General features: G+C 46.7%; 1 protein-coding gene across 2 annotated transcripts in view; it reads left to right on the top strand.

Annotated features, from left to right (window-relative positions):
* Positions 1–25,111, top strand: part of LOC144780850 (putative N-acetylated-alpha-linked acidic dipeptidase) — a 375,697-nt gene that overhangs the window by 117,116 nt on the left and 233,470 nt on the right. For both annotated transcript variants that reach the window (XM_078659346.1, XM_078659347.1), the window contains exon 6: positions 18,495–18,585. In XM_078659346.1, coding sequence (XP_078515472.1) covers positions 18,495–18,585 — 91 coding nt within the window. The remainder of the gene's footprint in view (positions 1–18,494; positions 18,586–25,111) is intronic.

Here is a 25,111-nt window from a genome sequence, read left to right as displayed (position 1 = left end):
TCCAATCTCAACCTTCAGGTTTCAATACTGCCAAAAATATATACAGGCTGGCATGTACGAGAAATTGGGAAAAGGGTACCTTAAAACAACTTGGAACCTGCCCTATTCACATGCATGTGTCAGTAACAAAGGACAGAAAGTGTTTCTTAGTGGCAACAATTGTGCTATGTCACTGAGCGGCACGCTTCTGTGTAACGGTATTAGTTTGCACGGAGCCTGTGAAGGGAATTCATACAACCTTTCATGTCACCAGCAAGGCGCACCTGCAACTGAAATAGAACCATTCTTTCAAAGACTCTATAATGGGAGTTACATTCTTATTGTAGACCGCAGATGCTGTAGTCTTATGCCCGGGACTCCTTATCTCGTCACTACGACGGCGAAGGTCAAGTGCTGTGGACGTTCTTTGTTCCCCAGCTCCTTTCCAGACAGGGAGGCAAGGGCATGGCCCGATCTGAAAATTACTTCTATTCGAATAGACACTTTAAGCAGAATGAAAACAGTGCTTCTTCAGACGCCTACAAGGCTCACGTCATCTAAAGAAACGTATGATCTACAAGTCGCAAGGACGACTGCAGAGATACATACATTATTATCAACCAATTCCCCCGTACATTTCGCGGAAATCCTGAGCGAAATCTTAAATATTTCTGATACCACAGGGGTCTCAAAGGTATTTAAGACAGTATTTTCGATGGCATTAACACCATTCAAAGCCATACTGGGTATTTTTCCAGATTTCATCCATTCAATTTTTGGCGGACTTCCCCTGATCCTAGGACTAATTGCAGGAATCCTATTCCTGGTCCTTATTTTTCGTTATGGCAACCCATGTCACAGAACAAACTCTCACGACAATGGAAGAAACGATCCTAGCCATTGGATACCGGGACCGGATATCAAAAATCCTGGGACTCTCCCGGCTTAGAGACCTGAACATGACTTGGTTTCTATCATTTCGACCAATGTGGCAAAGGTGTGTTTTACCTGTACTAAGGTGTCTGCTATGCGGAGAAGAATGCGTGTTAGACACCTGTCTGACGCTACAATCGGATGCGCCGGTGGATGCAGATACACTGCTGGTTCCTACCAAGGTTCACGCACTGTGCTGCCCTCAAAGGCTGCCAATTCTGATGACGGCATTCCTGGAATCTTCACCACTGCGATTGAAGAGTAGTGAAGTTCAAGATGAAAGCAGCATCGAACAGGTACGACCTTCTGTCAGCAATGCAAATCAGAATGTCAATGGAGACAATCATGCGCATGAATGCATGGTTACCCCTATTTCCGACCTAGTGGAACTTTCCCATGAAGCTGTTGACAGTTTTTTCGAAAGCCTGAATGATATGATGTTCTCTCCGGAACAGAAATAGAGACTTTTGAGTAAACTCGCACGCGGCGTTCCCTGAATCCGGCCTTCAACTTTAATAATAAAGTCACATGAACAATTACAATCCAGTTCACGGACAGCAACTTTTTTCAGCAAGCCCCTAAAATATTTTTCTATATATTTTTTCCCGGGACACTGATCTTCTGCTTAAAGTAAGAAACTATTCCTAGAGAACTAAGATTTCTATTTTTTTAGATTCTTTATAGACTTTATATAGACTTTAGCTGGCCACTGGTATGTTCACAATATATTTTATGTGATGAAATGGTTTCGACTTTTTTTCTGTATAGCCATATTAAGAGCCATTTCATGTGTATTTCTCATATACCAACAAACAATAATGCATAACAATGCGTGTTTACTTTTGCATTTGATTCATAGCTTAAGTGCATACGATATATATGACTGCAATTTTTCAGTATATTTGAAAATTTCAAAATGCATTTATGTATTTTGGGGTGGTAAGGTATACACTATACTCTATAGTATGTTGTACTATGTTATACTATGCATAGATTAGTAGATATGACCATAGTTAGCGTGGAGTGGGTGTTGTGTATTTCTATAGGTTCTGAATCGATCCCCCTATTCCTGACCCTATTCTGGTTAAACTACCTAGCTAGTTAACTAACAGTCAGCCCATGAGGCAAGAAATTCCCCATGATGCAGATACCGTTATCTGACGCAGTCACACTACGGCACAGGAACGTGTTATCTGATTAGGTCATAACGCTTGAGATCTAATTAGACAAGCGATATTCCTCCAGCCCCTGATAAGGCATACGACGTTCTCATAACAAATCAAACCTATGACAACCTGGATAATCCGTGCGGCCATTGTTTTGATTTCACAGAGAACTTTAGTAAAGAATGTGCTAACGAGCAAGTCGTATGACATCTTTATTGACGTACCTATGTCCATCCTTACGTCAATCCCGGCACCTTTAAGGTATAAATATTGCCGATCTTGCCCTATGCAAAACACACGCGTGGTGACAAGACGGAGCAGCCACACTTGCCGAAGCCGAGAGCAGAAGCAGACCCCGCAGGCAGCAGCCCCGCCTTCCTGACGCGCTGAGAGACGCGCTGCTATCTCAAGCCGAGAGACCCAGCACCGGCGCTTCCGGGTAGCCCTCGCAGGCAGCCTGGAATATCGAGAGCAGAGAAAGAGATACCATTCCTCATTCATCCTAAATTCCAGGTACAGAACTGAATAACCCCTCCTAGAGAATTCTTTAGTTATTCACTTGGCAAAAACAAACTTAACTTAAACTGTAACTTTCTATTCCCGCCCACGCATTAGACTTAGGTCAGGTACACGGGGTAGGCGTATTTAGAAACACCAGTTGAGTACGTTTAGTCAAATGTATATGTGTATGTAAATATATTTTAATCATTTTAAACATCATATGGCTCAGAAACCATATCAATGTTTTTACAGTATTATTTTATACTATTGCTTTTAATGTATGCACTTTACTTAACTATAAGTATCGCAATAATATCGATCCATTTCTCTTGTACGAGAAAAGAGACTGATCAATAAATAACATCTTTTATTGAACACGCCCGTCTCTTCCTTTTCTCTACATTCTGATGAGACTAAGAATGCACGTACTGACTGAGTAAAATAATTGCCTTGTGCTCACACGACTCTTGAGATTGACTCTTGATTAGGGGAGAGCAAAGTTGTCATGTTCTATGGTTGTCAGAAACTAAATCCCTTCTTGTCTAATCAGGGGAGTTAATCCTTAATTTAAAATTTCGAGAAAGTTTCTAGCGAACTCTGAGCTTAGCTGGCAAACCCAAAAATTAAGTCTAGTATCGACAGTAGTAGACCTAGTTAACGTCTGGCCTAGGCCTTTACTGCTGTAGGTACTATTCCAATGCGCAGAGCCTATTGGGAAAATAGGAACTACACTACAGTGTAGAGCGTCCTAGCAGTCAGGTGTCCCATACCTGGTGTAGAGCATCCCAGCAGTCAGGTCTCCCATACCTGGTGTAGAGCGTCCTAGCAGTCAGGTCTCCCATACCTGGTGTAGAGCGTCCTAGCGGTCAGGTCTCCCATACCTGGTGTAGAGCATCCCAGCAGTCAATTTTCCCATACCTGGTGTAGAGCGTCCCAGCAGTCAGGTCTCCCATACCTGGTGTAGAGCATGCTAGCAGTCAGGTCTCCCATACCTGGTGTAGAGCGTCCCAGCAGTCAGGTCTCCCATACCTGGTGTAGAGCATGCTAGCAGTCAGGTCTCCCATACCTGGTGTAGAGCATCCCAGCAGTCAGTTTTCCCATACCTGGTGTAGAGCGTCCTAGCAGTCAGGTCTCCCATACCTGGTGTAGAGCGTCCTAGCAGTCAGGTCTCCCATACCTGGTGAAGAGCGTCCTAGCAGTCAGGTTTTCCCATACCTGGTGTAGAGCGTCCTAGCAGTCAGGTCTCCCATACCTGGTGTAGAGCGTCGTAGCAGTCAGGTCTCCCATACCTGGTGGAGAGCGTCCTAGCAGTCAGGTCTCCCATACCTGGTGAAGAGCGTCTTAGCAGTCAGGTCTCCCATACCTGGTGTAGAGCGTCCTAGCAGTCAGGTCTCCCATACCTGGTGTAGAGCATCCTAGCAGTCAGGTCTCCCATACCTGGTGTAGAGCATCCCAGCAGTCAGGTCTCCCATTCCTGGTGTAGAGCGTCCTAGCAGTCAGGTCTCCCTTACCTGGTGTAGAGCGTCCTAGCAGTCAGGTCTCCCATACCTGGTGTAGAGCGTCCTAGCAGTCAGGTCTCCCATACCTTGTGTAGAGCGTCCTAGCCGTCAGGTCTCTCATACCTGGTGTAGAGCGTCCTAGCAGTCGGGTCTCACATACCTGGTGTAGAGCGTCCTAGCAGTCAGGTCTCCCATACCTGGTGTAGAGCGTCCTAGCAGTCAAGTTTTCCATTCCTGGTGTAGAGCGTCCTAGCAGTCAGGTCTCCCACACCTGGTGTAGAGCGTCCTAGCAGTCAGGTCTCCCATACCTGGTGTAGAGCATCCCAGCAGTCAGGTCTCCCATTCCTGGTGTAGAGCGTCCTAGGAGTCAGGTCTCCCTTACCTGGTGTAGAGCGTCCTAGCAGTCAGGTCTGCCATACCTGGTGTAGAGCGTCCTAGCAGTCAGGTCTCCCATACCTGGTGTAGAGCGTCCTAGCAGTCAGGTCTCCCATACCTGGTGTAGAGCGTCCTAGCAGTCGGGTCTCACATACCTGGTGTAGAGCGTCCTAGCAGTCAGGTCTCCCACACCTGGTGTAGAGCGTCCTAACAGTCAGGTCTCCCATACCTGGTGTAGAGCGTCCTAGCAGTCGGGTCTCACATACCTGGTGTAGAGCGTCCCAGCAGTCAGGTCTCCCATACCTGGTGTAGAGAGTCCTAGCAGTCAGGTCTCCCATACCTGGTGTAGAGGGTCCTAACAGTCAGGTCTCCCATACCTGGTGTAGAGCATTCCAGCCGTCAGTTTTCCCATACCTGGTGTAGAGCGTCCCAGCAGTCAGGTCTCCCATACCTGGTGTAGAGCATGCTAGCAGTCAGGTCTCCCATAGCTGGTGTAGAGCGTCCTAGCAGTCAGGTCTCCCATACCTGGTGTAAAGCGTCCTAGCAGTCAGGTCTCCCATACCTGGTGTAGAGCGTCCTAGCAGTCAGGTCTCCCATACCTGGTGTAGGGCGTCCTAGCAGTCAGGTCTCCCATACCTGGTGGAGAGCGTCCTAGCAGTCAGGTCTCCCATACCTGGTGTAGAGCGTGCTTGCAGTCAGGTCTCCCATACCTGGTGTAGAGCGTCCTAGCAGTCAGGTCTCCCATACCTGGTGTAGAGCGTCATAGCAGTCGGGTCTCCCATACCTGGTGTAGAGCGTCCTAGCAGTCAGGTGTCCCATACCTGGTGTAGAGCATCCCAGCAGTCAGGTCTCCCATACCTGGTGTAGAGCGTCCTAGCAGTCAGGTCTCCCATACCTGGTGTAGAGCGTCCTAGCGGTCAGGTCTCCCATACCTGGTGTAGAGCATCCCAGCAGTCAGTTTTCCCATACCTGGTGTAGAGCGTCCCAGCAGTCAGGTCTCCCATACCTGGTGTAGAGCATGCTAGCAGTCAGGTCTCCCATACCTGGTGTAGAGCGTCCCAGCAGTCAGGTCTCCCATACCTGGTGTAGAGCATGCTAGCAGTCAGGTCTCCCATACCTGGTGTAGAGCATCCCAGCAGTCAGTTTTCCCATACCTGGTGTAGAGCGTCCTAGCAGTCAGGTCTCCCATACCTGGTGTAGAGCGTCCTAGCAGTCAGGTCTCCCATACCTGGTGAAGAGCGTCCTAGCAGTCAGGTTTTCCCATACCTGGTGTAGAGCGTCCTAGCAGTCAGGTCTCCCATACCTGGTGTAGAGCGTCGTAGCAGTCAGGTCTCCCATACCTGGTGGAGAGCGTCCTAGCAGTCAGGTCTCCCATACCTGGTGAAGAGCGTCTTAGCAGTCAGGTCTCCCATACCTGGTGTAGAGCGTCCTAGCAGTCAGGTCTCCCATACCTGGTGTAGAGCGTCCTAGCAGTCAGGTCTCCCATACCTGGTGTGGAGCGTCCTAGCAGTCAGGTCTCCCATACCTGGTGTAGAGCGTCCTAGCAGTCAGGTGTCCCATACCTGGTGTAGAGTCTCCTAGCAGTCAGGTCTCCCATACCTGGTGTAAAGCGTCCTAGCAGTCAGGTCTCCCATACCTGGTGTAAAGCGTCCTAGCAGTCAGGTCTCCCATACCTGGTGTAGAGCGTCCTAGCAGTCAGGTGTCCTATACCTGGTGTAGAGCGTGCTAGCAGTCAGGTCTCCCATACCTGGTGCAGAGCGTCCTAGCAGTCAGGTCTCCCATACCTGGTGTGGAGCGTCCTAGCAGTCAGGTCTCCCATACCTGGTGAAGAGCGTCTTAGCAGTCAGGTCTCTCATACCTGGTGTAGAGCGTCCTAGCAGTCAGGTCCCCATACCTGGTGTAGAGCGTCCCAGCAGTTAGGTCTCCCATACCTGGTGTAGAGCATGCTAGCAGTCAGGTCTCCCATACCTGGTGTAGAGCGTCCTAGCAGGCAGGTCTCCCATACCTGGTGTAGAGCGTCCTAGCAGTCAGGTCTCCCATACCTGGTGAAGAGCGTCCTAGCAGTCAGGTCTCCCATACCTGGTGTTGAGCGTCCTAGCCGTCAGGTCTCCCATACCTGGTGTTGAGCGTCCTAGCAGTCTGGTCTCCCATACCTGGTGTAGAGCGTCCTAGCAGTCAGGTATCCCATACCTGGTGTAGAGCGCCGTAGCAGTCAGGTCTCACATACCTGGTGTAAAGCGTCCCAGCAGTCAGGTCTCCCATACCTGGTGTAGAGCGTCCTAGCAGTCAGGTCTCCCATACCTGGTGTAGAGCGCCCTAGCAGTCAGGTCTCCCTCACCTGGACTGGAGGTCGCGCTTTATCTCTGGGGGCAGCGTGCGCTGCCTCAGGTGGGGAGACCTTTCGCAGCGGATGCAGGGACCGTCTTTGTTTCTGCCTCTCAGGGCCCAATGATCATACAAGAAGCGCTTCTCGTCTGACTTACATCACTCTGGGCACCTTCTCCCCTGTCACTCGATTTGCAGCGGGGCATCAGGTTCACTTCTGATATCTGATTACTACACTGTATCACTGGGAAAGGACAGGAATGGGCCGTATTTAATTCATAAGGCGTATTCCTGACATTTTTCCCTTACGCTGGCGCACACTGGACTGCCTAGCACCAACACAGGCAGCACCCCAACTTTTTGCAGTGTGCAGTTGCAGTTTGCAGTTTCTTCTGTGCATTATGTGGTAAATAAATAATTAATTACCGGTACTATTTTTCAGTATAATCAATAAAACAGGTAGCTCAATAAATAAGAGTCAGGATTCGAGGTATCTTGAGTCGACAGGCTTTAATCAGGCATAAAGGACAGGGACAGGACAGCCTGTACGGGAATAGAATGAAGGAAGGCAGCTGCCGGGGGCAGGATCTGGGAATTGGCTAGCAACTTTTAATATGGGTGCACAGTATATATACTTAAACAAATACATTACATTCAATACAGTAGGCGTAGCAGTAGGCGTGACTCGTAGCAGTCGCGAAAGATAAGGGCAAAATGATGTAACAAGAAGGCGTGTACAGGGCGTATACATAGACATGTGATGTAAACGTAACAGAATATGTCATAAATGGGGCGGAAACATGGAGGGGGCTACCTGAGCAGCTGGGACCTCTAACCTAGTGGTGCGCGCAAACGGGCAATGACGTGTTACCAGGGAGAACTGGGGGCTATGACTTCTGCGCTAGAAGAGGAGACTAAAGTCTGGAGTGTCAGAGCGACATGTACCCAAGGCATATCTAGTATCTGGTGTTTAGAGTACATGTTGATAGAATCCAAAAGTTATCAGGGCAAAGGCTAATAGACACTAAGACTGGTGCATGCATAATTCTACATGTATTGCGTGTGCTAGGAATATTCTATGAATATTAATACAGTATTTCTCTTACATGGAGACATAAAGGCTAGACCATGACGGAAACTATTGATGCGATTCAGTAGCTTAGGAATGCAGAGAAGGAGGGCTGGACTGATAACTAGAAACATAACATACTCTTGGCAGACTGGGAGGCAGAGCCAGGCCGAGCCGAGCACTGCGAGGCATGAAGTAAGCGAAGGGTCAAGGATGCAGGTGGGTGCTGTATCGCTCCTCGGAGAGGGTTCAGGAGACAGGAGCTGAATCTGAGTCCGGGCCCTTTTGAGGCCTAGAAACGGGGACAATTCAATGAATTAACGTGCACACTGTGAAATGTGGCAACGTAGGTTTACATATGCCTAATATTCGTTGCTTTCACGAGGACTGGAAACTGGCGTACTAGAGATGGACACAACTGTAATTGCGTCTTTAATCGATCAGGGGGGAATACATGCATATCGATCATGCACATATAACATAAGATGGGGAACACGTAGGCACATATAACATGGCAAAATTTACTTTTCCACATTCCCTCCTTGTGCCCTACGTTTCCATCAGGAAACATCAATATTCATGATACCATCTATCATTTCATATAGCATCATTTGTTCGTCTCGAATTGTCTTGGAACGGGATTTAGGACTAGGAATACAAGAGGTAGCACACATGCCGCAAATCGCAGGGCCACATTGTATACAGAGGCAGCAACTGAATATGATCATTACTGCAATACCTAGGAATGACACTACTTTCCATCCCCAGGCAGATATAATACTCCAGAGCCAACCGGACCATGTCCAGGTGCCTGGATTCTGGTGTAACTGATGGGCAATTTTGTGAAGTCTGGTTATAGCTGAATAAACAGACGGCGCGTTATTAGGAATGAAAATGCAGCAACTAGATCCGATGACTCTACATGCTCCTCCTCTATCGGCCAGTATGACGTCAAGAACGAGACGATTTTGGAGCACGACAAATCTCATAGCAGATTGCTCTTCAGTTAAATTACCTAGAGCAGAAGTAGTCTCATTCACTACTGCTTCAAGGGTTCTGGTTAACCTACGTATTAACTTACTATTCTGGACAGGTCCTATAAAGAAGAAGAAACCTTTATTGAAGTCTTGATATTGTTCTAGAGTAGTTTCAGTTTGATCGACAATTGGGGACTCGATCTCCCTTCTAGGTCTGACGTGTACTAGATGTGTGTTTCTGTGATAATCAGATGGGGCTAGAAAAACTGGTGGCAGTAGGAAGGCAATATAACATGTTCCATCCCAATCGAGGGGCAGACGAACATATGCGGTCTGACCACAAACAAAATAAGAATGACGTGAGGCTTTGAAAATAGATTTCCCACTGTCACTATACTCGACAGTAGTAGTACAATCACTATGTCCTACATGTGCGGAACCATTCTTTCTGACACATAATTCGCCTTTGACTGGTAGTACTGAAATAGCAGGCAAATCTGGAGTAGTATCAGACTGAACATTCAGGACCATGAAATTCGAAGAATAATTACCTAAATCATATACTTCATTTTCTAGATCTAACCCTGTTCTATGGGAGAGACCTTGCTTGTCTGGAAAACATGTTCTATTCAGAAGGGACATATCATTGGAGGATGACGTTAACGTGGACCATGCTCCACACGAACCATTGTGTGAAAACGGATAAGGAAAGAGTGGCAGAACTCCTTCGGTGTCTGGAAAGGGGGGAGTCGACCACACACCCAACAATTAGTGGCATTGCTGGTCTGGTGTGAATAGTGTAACATTCTGATGAATGTATTATTTCGCATAGCAAGACGATAGGATAGCTCGTGAGGAGGCAGATCACTAAATGTGTGCTCTACTGTAGCATTAGAAAACATGTTTACATGTGAAACTGGAAAACATAAATGTAAAGCATAACTTGTGCAGGTAACCATAAGACTCAAAAATAATAAGAAACTTAGAACGATAATACATCTTATAGAGTTTTGACTAACTCTCTCACTATGGGGGTCTATCTCATACATGTCAGGAACCTGTCTAACCGTTTCACCCGAGAGGGACTTAGACAATTAAACTGGCTGACTTATTTTACTAGACCGGAGTTTCTGTTTATACTCCTGTTGCGGAGTTTTCTCTATCAGGGGTACTTTGAGTTCAGAGTCTGTTTTTAGGCAGTCTTTAGGAATAAGGCAGTCCTTAGCAAAAGTCTTTTCTGGTAGTCCATGGAATTTCTTTATATGGGTCAGGTGGACCCAGCCTTTTCTCCCCTCGAGCTTTACGGCGGTCCTTGTTGTTAGCAAGACGAGGCGGGGCTCCTTCCAGCGGGGCTCCAGCGGACTTGAACGATCAAAATTCCTCACCAACACCAGGTCGCCTGGAATGACTTCATGCGGTTTCACCTCGGTGTTGTCTGGAAATGCGGCAGCAACCTGTGAACGACAAGAGTGTAGGGCAGACATCAAGGAAGCTAGGTAATCTGTCAGCATATTACTGGAAACATCTGTAATACTGGGGGGTCTAGGTGTACCCCACATGTTTGGGGGGCGGCCGAATACGACCTCATACGGGGACAGACCTGATCTGGAATGTGCAACCATCCTCATATAAAATAAAGCAACTGGCAGGGCGACTAGCCAGTCTACACCTTTCTCTTTACATATTTTTGCAATGCGTATTTTCAGAGTCTGATTATGTCTCTCTACGAGACCGGCTGCTTCAGGATGGCGCACACAGTGGAACTTCCACTGGTACCCTAACAGAAGGGAAACATGTTTCATAAGCTCAGATGAGAATGGCTGGCCGTTATCTGAATACACGACCCTAGGGAGTCCATAGCGGGGAAAGAATTCACGAACCAACTGCCTGGCAGTGGTCGCGGCTGTGTAATCTGGAACTGGATATGCTTCTGTCCACCTGGACAAAGCGCATACAACTACGAGGACATACTTGAAACCTCGACATCGCTCCATCTGAATATAATCCATCTGGAGGACTTCAAAAGGGTGGTCAGGAGGTTGGAATCCACCTTGTTCCACCGGGACACTTTTACCTGGATTGAACTGACAACATATCATACAGGTACGGACTTTCTGCTTGGCTGCAGCTCGTAAGTGCTTGTTGAACCAAAGGTTCTGAATACTGTCTAACATAGCTTTTTCTCCTAGATGTGCTGGACTATGTGCGGTATTGATAATGACTTGAACCATAGAGTCGGGGAGAAACCATGTGGCTTTTCCCTTCATCAACCATCCTTGATCTGTCTGGACCCCTCCTTGTTCGGACCATTTCTTTATTTCTTCGGGAGTAGCGTGTAACTGTATGTCTATGACATCTTGTGTAGGGTCCTTGACTGTCATACAGGTAGTCTGATCTGGAGTGAGTGTCTGTGTCGTGTTAACTGGAATGTCTGGGGTCTGAGCCGTAAGCTTGGCTGTTCGATCTGCTAGACCGTTACCTTGGGAAATGATGTCAGTAACTTTCGTATGTGCCTTGCACTTCATGATAGCGATAGCTGTCGGTAAATGTATTGCATCTAACAGAGCTTGAATGAGGAGACCATGCTGAATCTTGGTTCCATGAGAAGTCATGAAACCTCTCTCCTGCCAGAGCACTCCAAAGTCATGTACGACTCCGAATGCGTAACGTGAGTCTGTATATATGTTTACTTTCAGGTTTTTGGCACGTATGCAGGCTTGGGTCAGAGCAACTAGCTCTGCTGCTTGAGCAGACAGGGTATCAATACGATGTGTTTCTATAACTTCGGTGTCAGTAGTCACTGCATACGCGGCTACTAGTTCTCCTGTACTTGTTCTCATACATGAACCATCCACATAAAGTGTCAGGTCCGGATTAGGTAATGCAATGTCTGTCAGGTCTTGTCGTGGCTTTGTCATAGTGTTAACAACTTCCACACAGTCATGTGTGGCAGGATTTGAAGTAACTGACGGTAACAGTGTAGCAGGGTTTAGAATGTTGCAGCGTCTGATTTCTATGTGTGACTGGAACAGTGTCAGTTCATAACCTGTTAAACGTGCAATGGTCAAGTGCTGAGTCTGTGTTCGGTTTAAAAGAACTTCCACGGAATGTGGAACTTGTACTGTCAGGGAGTGTCCTAACACTATGGAATCACTCTGTCTGATAGCTAGAGCTGTGGCTGCAACTGACTTGAGGCACGCAGGCAGAGCCTGGGCTACTGGATCTAATGTGCTCGAGAAATAAGCACATGGCTTGTACTGTCCTGCTTGATCTTGTGTGAGAACAGATAATGCAGTACCGTCACGTTCTGTGACAAAAAGTGTAAAAGGCTTACTGTAGTTCGGTGTTGCTAGAACAGGTGCTTGGCATAAGGCTTTCTTTAATTCATTGAACACAAGTGTATGTTCCTGGGTCCAAGGGAGGACAGTCGATACGGCTGCCTCCTGTGTCGTTAACTGTATCAGTGGCTTGGCTAGAAATGCATACTGAGGAATCCATTGTCTGCAATAAGAAGTGAGGCCAATAAAAGCTCGTACCTCCTTCTGTGTCTTGGGCTGTGGAAGACTCGCTATTAACTGGATACGGTCTGGTGTCAACTGCCTACCCCACTTGGACAGTAAGTGTCCTAAGTAGACCACTTGCTGGACACAGAATTGTAGTTTGGAAGGGGACACCTTGTGCCCCATCTCGGCCAGAAAATACAGGACTGTAAGTGACGCTCGCTCGCAGTCACGTTCGGAACGGGCTGTGATCAGTAGATCATCGACATACTGGAGCAGGGCAGTGTCAGTTGGCATGTGAATATTGTCTAGTTGTCTCTTAAGGGCTTGACTATAAATACTAGGACTTTCTGTGAAACCTTGAGGAACTCGTGTGAATTTATAGCTCCTACCATTTAAACAAAAACCGAAAAGGTACTGGCTGTCTGGATGAATGGGGACACTGAAAAATGCGTTCTTGAGATCGATAACTGTGAAAAATGTAGCTTCAGAATCAATGGCTGTCAATAGGGAAGAAATATCTGGGACTACTGGATACTGGGGTATGATACATTTATTAAGCTCTCGAAGGTCAATCACTAATCGATATACTGGAGGTGCTTTTGGATCAGTACGTTTCAGGACCGGAATGATAGGAGAATTACATACATTGGAGTCAGTTTCTACAACCACTCCTTGAGCAATAAGTTCGTCAATAATTTTGGATAAGGCTGCTACAGCCTCAGGTGGCAATCTGTACTGTCTGATTCGTGGCAAAACTATACCTTGCTTGAGAGTCACACGATGGGGTGTGATATGCATACAACCTACATCAGTTGGACCTTGCGCCCATAAATGCTGTGGTACATTCAATAATCTTGGATCAAAATCACGTAATACATAATGACCTTTAAAGTCACGTAAAAACAATCGGACTCCTTCTGGGGAGCAACAAATTACTGCACCTAATTCCTTTAATGTTTTAATGCCTAACAAATTTTCTGGACATGCTTTCGTAAGTAACAAATCAGTAGTTCGGGACAATGGACCAACTTCTAGAGTAACTGGTTTCGAAATTTCATTAACAATCGGCTTTCCTGAAAATCCAAGGGAAACATTTTTAGAGCCTGAGAGCGGAGCCCCTGGAACCTCGTCATGACTGATAGTAGTCCTACTTGCCCCTGTATCAATCAAAAACTTTCTGTCTTTCCCTAATACTTGACTGTGTACATAGGGACCCTCTTGATCTACAGGTATCTCGATGAGAGGCAAGCCTACCTCCCTCTCTAGGCTGTTTCATGAATACTGTTGATACTCTGGATACTCTGACTGGGCATACTGGTACATCTGCTGTGTAACGTGCTGTGTTGCAGCGATAGGCTGCGGTGCTGGAACTGTCTGTTGTGCATTCTGGGGTGGCTGAGAAGTCTGTGAAACTTGTTCTTGTCTAGGCGGACGTGGTCTTTCTTTAGTTTTACCAGTAGCTATGTTGTGTTTCAGAACTGCACACTCGTTTATAAAATGACCTGGCTGTTTACAGTAATTGCAAGTCCCTTTAACGGGAGCTGCAGGATGACTGGCTTGATTCGGACCCCTCTTCTGACTGTTTTGTGGAACAGATTGTGCAACTAATACTTTCATTTTCGTGTCTTTCATACGTCTCCTTTCGTGTTCTTGCTCTTCCCTGATTCTATTCTGGTGATACTGGAGCATTTGTAACATTTGTGACGGGGTATTAGCTTGCCAACTACTTTCGACTTTCAATACTCGATTTTTAACTTGTGGACTTGAATTCTCGACTAATTTGGTAACAAAAAGATGAGGGTACGATTCACTACTTGTCTTCAGACCACTGTTAATAATAAAACATTTTTCAAATCTAGAATAAAAATCACTAGTGTCTTCATCCTGTTTCTGTTTACATGCTGAGATTGCATCCCAATCTTCCTTTTTCGTGGCTAGTAACCTTGGCAAAACCTGTATCAATAACTCGGGCAATTCTTTAACTTTACCCCCTAGACCGGTACCTGGTACTCGTGAAGTATCTTCAGCTTCTAGAGCTGTCCAATCTATCTTTTTCTCTCCCACCTCCCATTCTTTTTCCTTGAGTTTCTCATATACCCCTGCGGGCAACAGGACCTTTAACATTTTAATGATATCAGGATATGTGTATTCTCCCATACGGAGCATGTCTTTTAATTCTCGATGGAACCCTGCTGGATCTTTGTCATGACAGGGAATTCACTTTTTCATCTCTAAGAGTTCCATCTTTGTGATAGGGGTGTAAACAAATACTCGTTCTAGATCACCACCCGTTGTCCTAACTGGGTGTACTTCTCGTAACGGATGCTGTCTATCTATGTAAAATGATTTACTTTCTGGAGGTGGGACATGAACAAAATGCGGATTCAGAAACGTTCGATATTTGTGGCGCTGTTCTAGAATGATACTAATTAAATCAGTACCTAGACCTCTCCATCTATACTGGAGTAACTCGTTCAGAACATCATGTAACGGACCTGGATCAGAATGCTGTCCCTCATACAGTGTAATGAGGTGCTGGATCATATACATACCCACCAGTCGCTGCTCGGCTGGGGGCAGTTTCAGAAACATTTGTGCCACTATTTCGTCAGGAAAAGTGGTAGAATCTGTAGTCCATCGGACCGCTGATCGGGCTAGTTCTTGTTCATGCATGGTACTAAGTTCACTATAACCGATTCGTGATTTCAGAATGTGATCGGTAGCTTGAAATACTTGCTCAAGAGAACCTTGTTCTGGTGCTGGAGGAGGGAAAACTTTCTTGTGTTCTAGGCGTGAATGTCGGTCGGGAAGTCTAGTTCTACCTACATACGCTATTCTGGAGGGATTCTCGTCGTCTACCTCTTCAGTATCAAAGGCGTCTTCTTTCTCGGTTACTTGTGCTGTTTCTCGATTCTCGTGTAACTTTATTATTTCTCTACGGATCTTCTTGTACATACTCTCTATACAGTTCTGTGTCTTGTGTCTTCCCTCGGCTATATGGTCACTCCACCTGGTCAGGACTTTCATTTCTTCCGGATCTTTATCCGGATAATCTTGTTCCCTTATTAAACAATTAATTAGAAACTTTAGAAGCATGAGCTGAATCTCGACTTTTCTTTGAGCCATGGCCTCGCCAATGCTTTCCTGGATCTACTCCTGTACGGATGAAACAATATATTCTGTCTAGATAACCTTTCATATTCGGTAGGGTGTCCAAATATTCGGTCACCCGTCTTACACGTAATGAATACAGGACCATATCATCATCGCCTGGGACTGGATCATAACGGCATTCGGTAAGGGCTCGCTTGATATCTGCAACTGACTGATGTTTGGGCGAACGCTGTAACGCTCGTGCATGTAGCTCGAGTAATGTCAGACGTCTGTGTTGCGGCGGGGTTCCAGGAGGACTTCCCCCCGTGGCCCCTAGACTAGAAGCGTCTACGGGTATTGTACGTGCTGGGAGAGTGACTGATGTAGCGGGTACATGTACTGTAGGCTGGACCGGGGGTATCGTAACAGGTGTTGCAACGGGTGCCCCGGTGGCTGGAGGGACAGGAATTACATTATTTACGGGAGCTGGCGGAACAGGATTGGCATATTCTGGGACTGTGTTGTCCAAATAGGACGAGAGAAAAATATCAGCTGCGGTCGGTTTGTGACGTAGCTTAATCGGAACTAATGGCGGCGGAAAATTACATGGTGCTTCCGGGGTTGCTTTCGGCAAGCCCTCGGCAAGAAGAGGATACATACCCTAATAAGGGCATTTCTCTGTCTGTCTGACTGTTCGGCTTTAACTCGTTCACCTACATCGATTAATTCCCTTTCTTGGGCTCTTTCTGAGGATTCCCTACTTAATTCTGTTTTTCTGATTTCTTTTTCGGTTCTTCTATGAGATTCTTTGCGCCATAACTCGATGGCATCTTTCTGGGACTGTCTGGCTTTCTTTTTCCATAATGCTTCTTCTACTCGCATGATGCACTCGGCATCCCACGTACCTGATACGGGCCATCTATATTTCTCTTCTAATTCCTTGGTGTACTCCACCCATAAGTCTAGATATAATATGGCACTTAAGCCATGCTTATGATACATAAAATGACCTGGACTGTCCCTAGGCGGGACAGGAACTGCTTCCTCGAGCAGACCTTTTCTGGTTTTTAACTGACGTAACTTCGAGAATAGAGGCATAGTTTAGGCTGGAGTCTGGACACAATACAATACACGATAAACACAATAATAACTGGAAAAACAAATCACTCATACCACGACATTGAAAACACATGAAATAACATTTAAAATAACAGTTCGGACAAGAATACATGAATTTCTTGAGAACAGAACTTACTAGAATGACTAGATGCACTGCTAAAACAGCACGAAACTTACCGGTCCCATAAAGAGACACGTCAGGACCCGCGTCCACCTAGGTGAACACTTCGTGTTGGATCTGTGTACCCAAACCAACGGACCAGAGACAAATTAATTGACCCTGTCTAGATACTACCCCAGCAACGGTACTCACCGGGCAGCAAGAACGGAAGGCCTCGGACTGGACTGGACTGCTACGACGACAGACTACGAACTTCGGACTTTAGTTACAGGTGGGCCTCCGGATACCTCGGACCTTGGACTCTCGGCTTGGGCTCTGGTCGGGACTCGCCGTGTTCCTCACCGCCTCGTCTGGACGCTGGACCGCAACCTCCGTCTCCTCCGTGGGCCTGAGGGATACTTGAAGCAGAAATATCTGCACGTGCACGGTATGGTTCCGTCACGGCTGCAGAGGATCAGGGGGCCTGCGTGGCTTCTCCGGCGCGTGGGGAAAGGGCAAGTCCCTATTCGGGCGCCATTATGTGGTAAATAAATAATTAATTACCGGTACTATTTTTCAGTATAATCAATAAAACAGGTAGCTCAATAAATAAGAGTCAGGATTCGAGGTATCTTGAGTCGACAGGCTTTAATCAGGCATAAAGGACAGGGACAGGACAGCCTGTACGGGAATAGAATGAAGGAAGGCAGCTGCCGGGGGCAGGATCTGGGAATTGGCTAGCAACTTTTAATATGGGTGCACAGTATATATACTTAAACAAATACATTACATTCAATACAGTAGGCGTGACTCGTAGCAGTCGCGAAAGATAAGGGCAAAATGATGTAACAAGAAGGCGTGTACAGGGCGTATACATAGACATGTGATGTAAACGTAACAGAATATGTCATAAATGGGGCGGAAACATGGAGGGGGCTACCTGAGCAGCTGGGACCTCTAACCTAGTGGTGCGCGCAAACGGGCAATGACGTGTTACCAGGGAGAACTGGGGGCTATGACTTCTGCGCTAGAAGAGGAGACTAAAGTCTGGAGTGTCAGAGCGACATGTACCCAAGGCATATCTAGTATCTGGTGTTTAGAGTACATGTTGATAGAATCCAAAAGTTATCAGGGCAAAGGCTAATAGACACTAAGACTGGTGCATGCATAATTCTACATGTATTGCGTGTGCTAGGAATATTCTATGAATATTAATACAGTATTTCTCTTACATGGAGACATAAAGGCTAGACCATGACGGAAACTATTGATGCGATTCAGTAGCTTAGGAATGCAGAGAAGGAGGGCTGGACTGATAACTAGAAATATAACATACTCTTGGCAGACTGGGAGGCAGAGCCAGGCCGAGCCGAGCACTGCGAGGCATGAAGTAAGCGAAGGGTCAAGGATGCAGGTGGGGGCTGTATCGCTCCTCGGAGAGGGTTCAGGAGACAGGAGCTGAATCTGAGTCCGGGCCCTTTTGAGGCCTAGAAACGGGGACAATTCAATGAATTAACGTGCACACTGTGAAATGTGGCAACGTAGGTTTACATAGGCCTAATATTCGTTGCTTTCACGAGGACTGGAAACTGGCGTACTAGAGATGGACACAACTGTAATTGCGTCTTTAATCGATCAGGGGGGAATACATGCATATCGATCATGCACATATAACATAAGATGGGGAACACGTAGGCACATATAACATGGCAAAATTTACTTTTCCACAATCCGGCCCACTCGCTTTAGGATAACAGGGCTGCAGTTTGCCTCCATTTCTGATTCAATTGTCTCTGTAATGTTCATATACCCACCTACGGCAGAGCCTGAAAGACGGTTTCGGTTTCTTTTTCAGACTCGGCCTTCTTCTGGGATGAAAAGGATGTACCATTACCCTCCATTCCCGTGACTCCGATTGGCTACAACGACGCCGTGAAATACTTAAGGTAGGTGAAAGTTCAGGGGCTGAGTCACTGTCACTAAGTAACTTTTTATTAACTGCGCGATTACTTAAAATCTTTACAGTATAAAACACGTAAACACCCCCCTCCCAACTACCCTTTCCCCAGTAAAAACCCTGTGTTCAGCTTTAAAATAGCACCGTGGCTACACGGGCTCTAATAACTACTTTGTGTCCATTTAAAACTTCAATTAAAAGATTTTATTTTTTAAGTTACAATATTGGGTTAGCACCGTTTCGCATTGTTGCACCTCTAAGGATCAATGGTTATATAAGAGTCCAACAGGGTCATTCTCTCCATGATACTAATTGTCATTAAGAAAAGTTCTTAACGAGCCCCTTGTTTGGCCCCAAGTTTAATTTCTGATTCCAGTGGCCTTGCAAGAAACCCCTGAATTAGGTGACGACTAGCAGGGTTAGGGCAACAGATCATTTTCATTGCAGAATGACAGGACCCCTGAGTTCTGTGGCCTTTTGATGGAACTCAAGTGCAATTCTAATTTGATGGATACACTTGCTAACCCTGGCAAGTAAACATGTTGTGGTTTCTGAAAAGCACCAGTCCGAGGCCTCTCTGCAGGCTCAGAGGCCCAAGTCACTTAGGACCGGGCGCAGCAAACGACGACGATCGCTGGCCTGCTTTGAGCAGCAGCATAAAAGGTGTAGCCAAGATTGTCTGTGGTAATTGCATAACCGGCAGGAGATGATGCGGTCAGTACGTGTCCATTTTGGATTAAAATCCAAAATCTTGAGGGCCAGGAGGCGCAAGTACAGAATTTTCTTTCTTGCTTGAGCGGAAAGTAAATCTTGCAAATATGGTTGAACTTTGCCAGGAGTATATGACTTATCCAGGGCCAATGTGAGGGAGTTATACCGGAGTGATGACCGATCCAGTTCAAACGAGATGGTCTTGACTTGGCGCTTCACAGCTTGGGCCCAGGCAGAATAAGGAATTTCCTGAAGGGGCATGCTCTTTGCCTCGATTTTCAATAGGTCTATTGCTTGTTCCAACTTGGAGTGCCATGGGGAGCCTGCAACCCTGAAAATAAATTTGATAAAATATTTGAGATTGTTTTCAGGTGCTTTCAGTACTCTGATGTAATATTTTATTAGGTCCCCCTGTAGTACCAACTCCGGGCAGTTCAAACCTATTCCCAGCCTTAGCCTGGTGTTCCTTGCTTGTCTCGGAGCTTGTAGCACAGTCTTGTAAGCTTTCATCTGGGCCGCATTGATGACTTTTCAAGTGCTCCTGGGAAGGCTAGGTGACCATACATGATTGCGGGAATCAGTTTTGCCCTAAGTACGGTCAGCATAAGTTCTGTAGATGGACTAACTAGGCGATGGCTTAGACGTCTGAAAGACAGGATTATTTTGTTAATTCTCTGTGTTAACTCCTTTATATGTTTGGCTGCTGTGGCCCTCTCCGACACCCATACCCCCAGATAATTGTAGGATGTAGCTGTCCTGATTCGGTGCTCACCCAAAGACCATGTTGCTTGTTTTTTGTGGGGGTATTTACCAAAGATCACTATCTTGGTCTTGCTCTCATTGATCTGTAGTGTATTTTCCTTGTATACTACAAGACTATTTAATGCTCTTTGGAGCCCCACCCTGGTGTGGTCCATGACAACTGCATCGTCCGCATACTGGAGAGTTCCCAAGGCCAACTTCTCCTATCTCGGAGGTACTAGGCTGGCGTCTTTCAGGGCTAGCCCCATGTCTGCAGTGTACAAGTTGAAGAGTAGGGGGGCCAAAGCACAACCCTGCTTTAGTCCGGTGTTAGTTTCAATTCTTGTTGTTAAGATTGTTGGACTTAATTTGACCTGGACCCATGTCCCCTCATAGAGAGCTTTTATAGCTTTTAGCAGGGTTTGAGGGATCCCCCAAGATTCAAGTTTTGCCCATAACCGTCTTCGATTGACTCGGTCGAAGGCCGTCGAGTAGTAGCAAAACAGGGGCAGCTTGTTCCTCAAAACGGCTTGCTTCGAGAAGTAGGAGAGTGCTATGATATTGTCCATGGTGGAGCTATTGTCCCTAAAGCCAGTCTGAAAAGGCGGGAGAATGCCGTTCTTGTCCACCCAGGCCTCTAGGTCCCTTAATAATAGGCGGGCATATACCTTGGCTTCTATATCAAGAAGGGCTATGAGCCTATAATTAGCCGAGATCGAATGGTCTCCCTTCTTATGTATTGGAAATAAGACCGAGCCTTTCCAGGATGTCGGTAAAATTGCTGTAAAGAATGAATGATTGTATAGCAGGGTAAGTATGGATGCAAAAAAGGCAGGGGCGGCTTTGAAGACTTGGGCAGGAATACCATTTGGGCCAGGGGCCCCATCTGTTCTTGTTGCCCTAATGTACCTTTCAGTCTCCTCCACTGTATAAGTGACGGGCTGACTGGGCACTGTAATATCTTTCAGCGCGCTCTGAGTTTTAATGGGTGCAGCTGCCACCTGCGACCACTCTGAGCTGAGAGAGCCCCTCTTATTTGCTCCACAAGTGTACAGACCATTCACGTACTGTTCCCACACGTTTCCTACAACACTATTTTCCTTGTGCTGGCTTCCAGAGCTCAGACTGTTGTTGTATCGCCATAGCTTGCTAGTGTCTTTTTCTTTAATTAGGGAGAACACTTTAAGCCAGTTCTTTTCTGTCCGCTGTCTTTTCAACTCCCAGACTTTCTACTTATAAGTGGCTCGCAAGGCAGGGATGGAGGGCTTCTGGGACGAGTAGATACCTTTCTTTTTGCCTTGATTGCCTTATTAAGGGCTTGTTTGCCTTGTGTCAGGCTCCACGGTTTTCGACGTTCTGGCACAGATGTATTTGAGTGTTGGCTGCTTCTTAATTGGTTGGTGTTACCCAAGTTCTTCTGTAAATCCATTGTCAGTATTCCCCAAAAATGTGTGATGTTCTTTATATCTTGTGTCTTTAGTTCTGTATCCCTTTTGGCTACATAATCGGACAGGCTGTGACTGAGGTTGTACGTCCATTTTATTCTTTTGATGACTAGATGACGTTCATCGCCTGTGGTTGCTCCAATTGTTTCCTGGGCTTCCACCTGTTCCCGCGCCAGATTAAAGGAGGCGCAGTGAGGCGTGTGGTCGCATTCGTCTCTGTCGTCCAACGTGAAGTCACATAGTTTGTGGGCCTGCCCTTCATTGATGAAAATATGGGCAATGGTGGAGATATTCCTGAAGGTCGATTTAGGGATCCTTGAGGGACGGCTGATTTTTTTATCCCATGAGTGGATTGTAAGTTAAAGTTTGTGAGAAGTGAAATCAATGGGCCCGACTTCTTCCCATTACTGGGTGCGACAGGGACCTGACCCAGACCTCTTGTGTTGAAGTCTCCCCAATTATCACGTTATGGTGCTCAAATCTGATGAGTATGTCTTCCAGAATGCTGGTGAGGGATTCCATCGCCTGATGCGTTTGAAGTTTAGTTGGGTTAATGTAACAATTAACTAGTAACAGAGGATGGGGCTGTTGTCCCGTTTCCAGCCCCTCTATTATAATGGCTTGAAGGTCAGATGACTCTACTTTTATTTCTTTGATTTTAAATTTGCAAGTGTGACTTAAAAAAAATGGATAAGCCCCCAGATGGGCGTCCAAAGATGGTCCTTTTGGTCGCTGGTGTGTAATGTTCATAGAAGCCGCCAATTGGGGTGGTTGACTTGGCCCAGGTCTCCTGAAAGCACAATACGTCTCCCTTTGCGAGATAGTCTAGTGCGGCCTTGTCTCTAAAGATGTTACTTAACCCAGCAATGTTCCATGAGATAAGGGTTAGCTTACGATCTTGGCCACAAATTAAGTTTGAACATCCTCTGTTTTCATTGCTGTATATTTGATTAGGGACCCTGTCCCCATATATCCTCCGTATGGGCCAGCACTTGCTGGAGCGGCTGCACTCTTCGCTGCGTGTCTCTGTGAGAGATATTGATTTTTAGCGGGGTTCTTGGTCTTCCTGTTTTTGCACCCCCACCTCCTAGGCTTTTGTTCATTGTTCCTTTGAGGACTGATGAAGATTCTTGCTGATCATGATTAGGCGTAAGGACGTGTGGATATATTTTGGTGCACTGAGGACGGTAACTTCAATACCCCGTTCTGCGAGATGTGAAGCTTCCTTTAGGTCGGCATGTTGAGCCTGCTGTTGTAAGAATCCGACCAGAGTGGAGTCACCAATGGTGTCCCTCTCCAGACTTCTAAACTTTACCCACTCTATGTTATTTGAGGTAATCTGTGCCAAGGATTCAATATGGCCAAAGAGGCGGACAATGTTAGACCTGTTCAGAATGTCGTGGGAGCCTTTGGCTGTTTATCTGGGAGTAAGCGTCACCTCATGAATTGCAGGTTGATTATTATTCTTGGAGGAGCGCAGTAACTGCCCTTCTCCCCAGGTGGTGTACCTCTGGAAATTCAGATTTAGTGGGTTTTTATGAATGTCTCCTGGCTAATGTCTGCCTGTCGCCCCGTTTGGTGGCTCTGCCTCTATTTGTTCTTCTTGCGGCTCGTCCTGGTTTCTTTTAGGATATTTTGCAGTCCTGTGTTGATGCTCCCAGCCTAGGGAGCTGAAGGCCCTAGATTGTGTACAGGCTTCCTCCCGTAATGTGCTCTGCTGAACTTCCTCATCATGGGTCCTCGCTAAAGTTTGCCCAAAAATATTTTTGGGCCCTCCCGATGGGCATTCTGACTTTGATCCTCCCCTGGCACGGAGTGTTCTTCCCTTGTCATCTTGGCCTTGGTTACCTGTTTGAAGTTAAAAATGGGGAAAAGTGGCTTTGAGCTGCTTTTGTTCTCTGTAGCACCAGAAGTTGGTATTGCTGGTAATATTTGTTTTCTTTTGGCTTTGGATTACTTCGGTTGTTTCTTCAGCTTTTTCTTCGCCCTCCTTGGCAGCGGTGCTTCTGCCCCTGCCACTACTCCATCCACCTTCTCCGCCGGGGAAGCAACGCCGTGTGAAAAGTCGATAGTTGTGTCAAGTGGTAGGGCCTCGGAGTCCCCATTCCCTTGTGCTTCTGTGATGCTCTCATAGCTTGGCCCAGCTGGTGGCTCCTTGGATACGCGGCTGTCTGCTGGGAAATAGCTGGTAATTTCTGGTGGCGCCGTCTTCACAGCTGATGTCTTTGGGATTGTTTGTTCTAAAGGGAACATCTCTCTCTGTCCCTTGGCAAATGCCAGCATGTCCTTTAATACTTCTGGTAGCCCTGACCATTTTTCTATGATGGCGGCACAGGAGCTAGTGTATGCCGCATTGGCATTATGGACTTCAAGTGACGCCTCTAGTTTTGCCAGCTTGTCGTCTTGGCGCACCAGGTGCTGAGCCATTGACTGCAGTAAATCAATTTGTGCTTCCATCTTTGTAGACTGCCATAGCAATGCCCTAGCCATTTTGTCCTGTACTTTTCCTATTTCTGACAGATTTAACTCTTTGAGAGTAGCCTCTTCAATTGCATCTTGCTGATCTGCTAGGCCCATCGAGTTCCAACCCTCCGTTTGGAGCGTTCTCAAGTCAGCAGTTCTTTCAGGATTTATTGGTGTTGCATCCAGTGTTCGTTCGATGGACTGTTCTAATTTTTGCAGGAATGAGGTAGTTAAGACATCTATTCCTGGGGAAGTTGTCTTCTGATTTACCCAGGGTGTCGCTGTTGGGTCCGTTCCCTTGCATGTGCTCATTGGGGGCTCTGGTGGCTGGAAATAAGCACCATAAGAGGACTATCAAAATCCTTTAGTAGACAACAATAGAAAACTAAACAACAACACATAACAATCGGATAAGCCCAAATAACTTGGTTAGAAAGTCTGCCCTTGGAGATGACTCAGACAACTCTTGGGGCCGGCTAGAACTTGCTTGAGCCTCCTTGAGATTGGTGACCCTGGAGGAAGCCTGCCAATGCTGGCAGGCCACAACCATGTGGGTCTACGAGTGAACAGCACAAATGAGAAGCTGCTCTATTGGCCGACCACCAGCGATCTGGCTTCTAGGGTGCTCCTGGCGGTTTGGGATCCGTTGGGCAAGAAACTAGTGCATCATCGGAGATAGCGGCAACGTTTGCGGATTACTACGATGAGTTGTATGCCCACCATTCTCAGTCATTGTGGAAGCAGAACACTCCATTATTGGCAGAGATCCCCACCCCTCACTATTTGCTGCCCCGAGGAAAGCCGTAGAGCCTGCTCTTACCCTTGTTGAAAGAGATGAGGCCATTCTGGTGCTGAACGTGGGGAAAACGCCAGGCCCGATGGCTTCTCCCAGAATGTCACTGCAAAGACAGAACCACCCTTACTCCACACCTTCTTGCTCTATACTAGGAAGCCTGTCGTCCTGGGCCTTCCCCTCAGAGCTGTTCTCAGCCACCATTGTGGTCATTCCTAAATTGAGTAGCTCAGAACCCCAGTGTGAGACATTTCACCCTGAATCCCTGATAAACACAGAAATAACATCTCACAAAACTCCTAGCCCTCAAACTCAACCAGCTCATTGATACTCTAACCCATCCGGACCAATCCGGCTTCATC

Source organism: Lissotriton helveticus, chromosome 9 (genome assembly GCF_964261635.1).
Source record: "Lissotriton helveticus chromosome 9, aLisHel1.1, whole genome shotgun sequence".
NCBI classification, from domain to species: domain Eukaryota; kingdom Metazoa; phylum Chordata; class Amphibia; order Caudata; family Salamandridae; genus Lissotriton; species Lissotriton helveticus.
The sequence above is the reverse complement of the archived record's forward strand: the minus strand, read 5'-3'. Positions and strand labels throughout refer to the sequence as shown.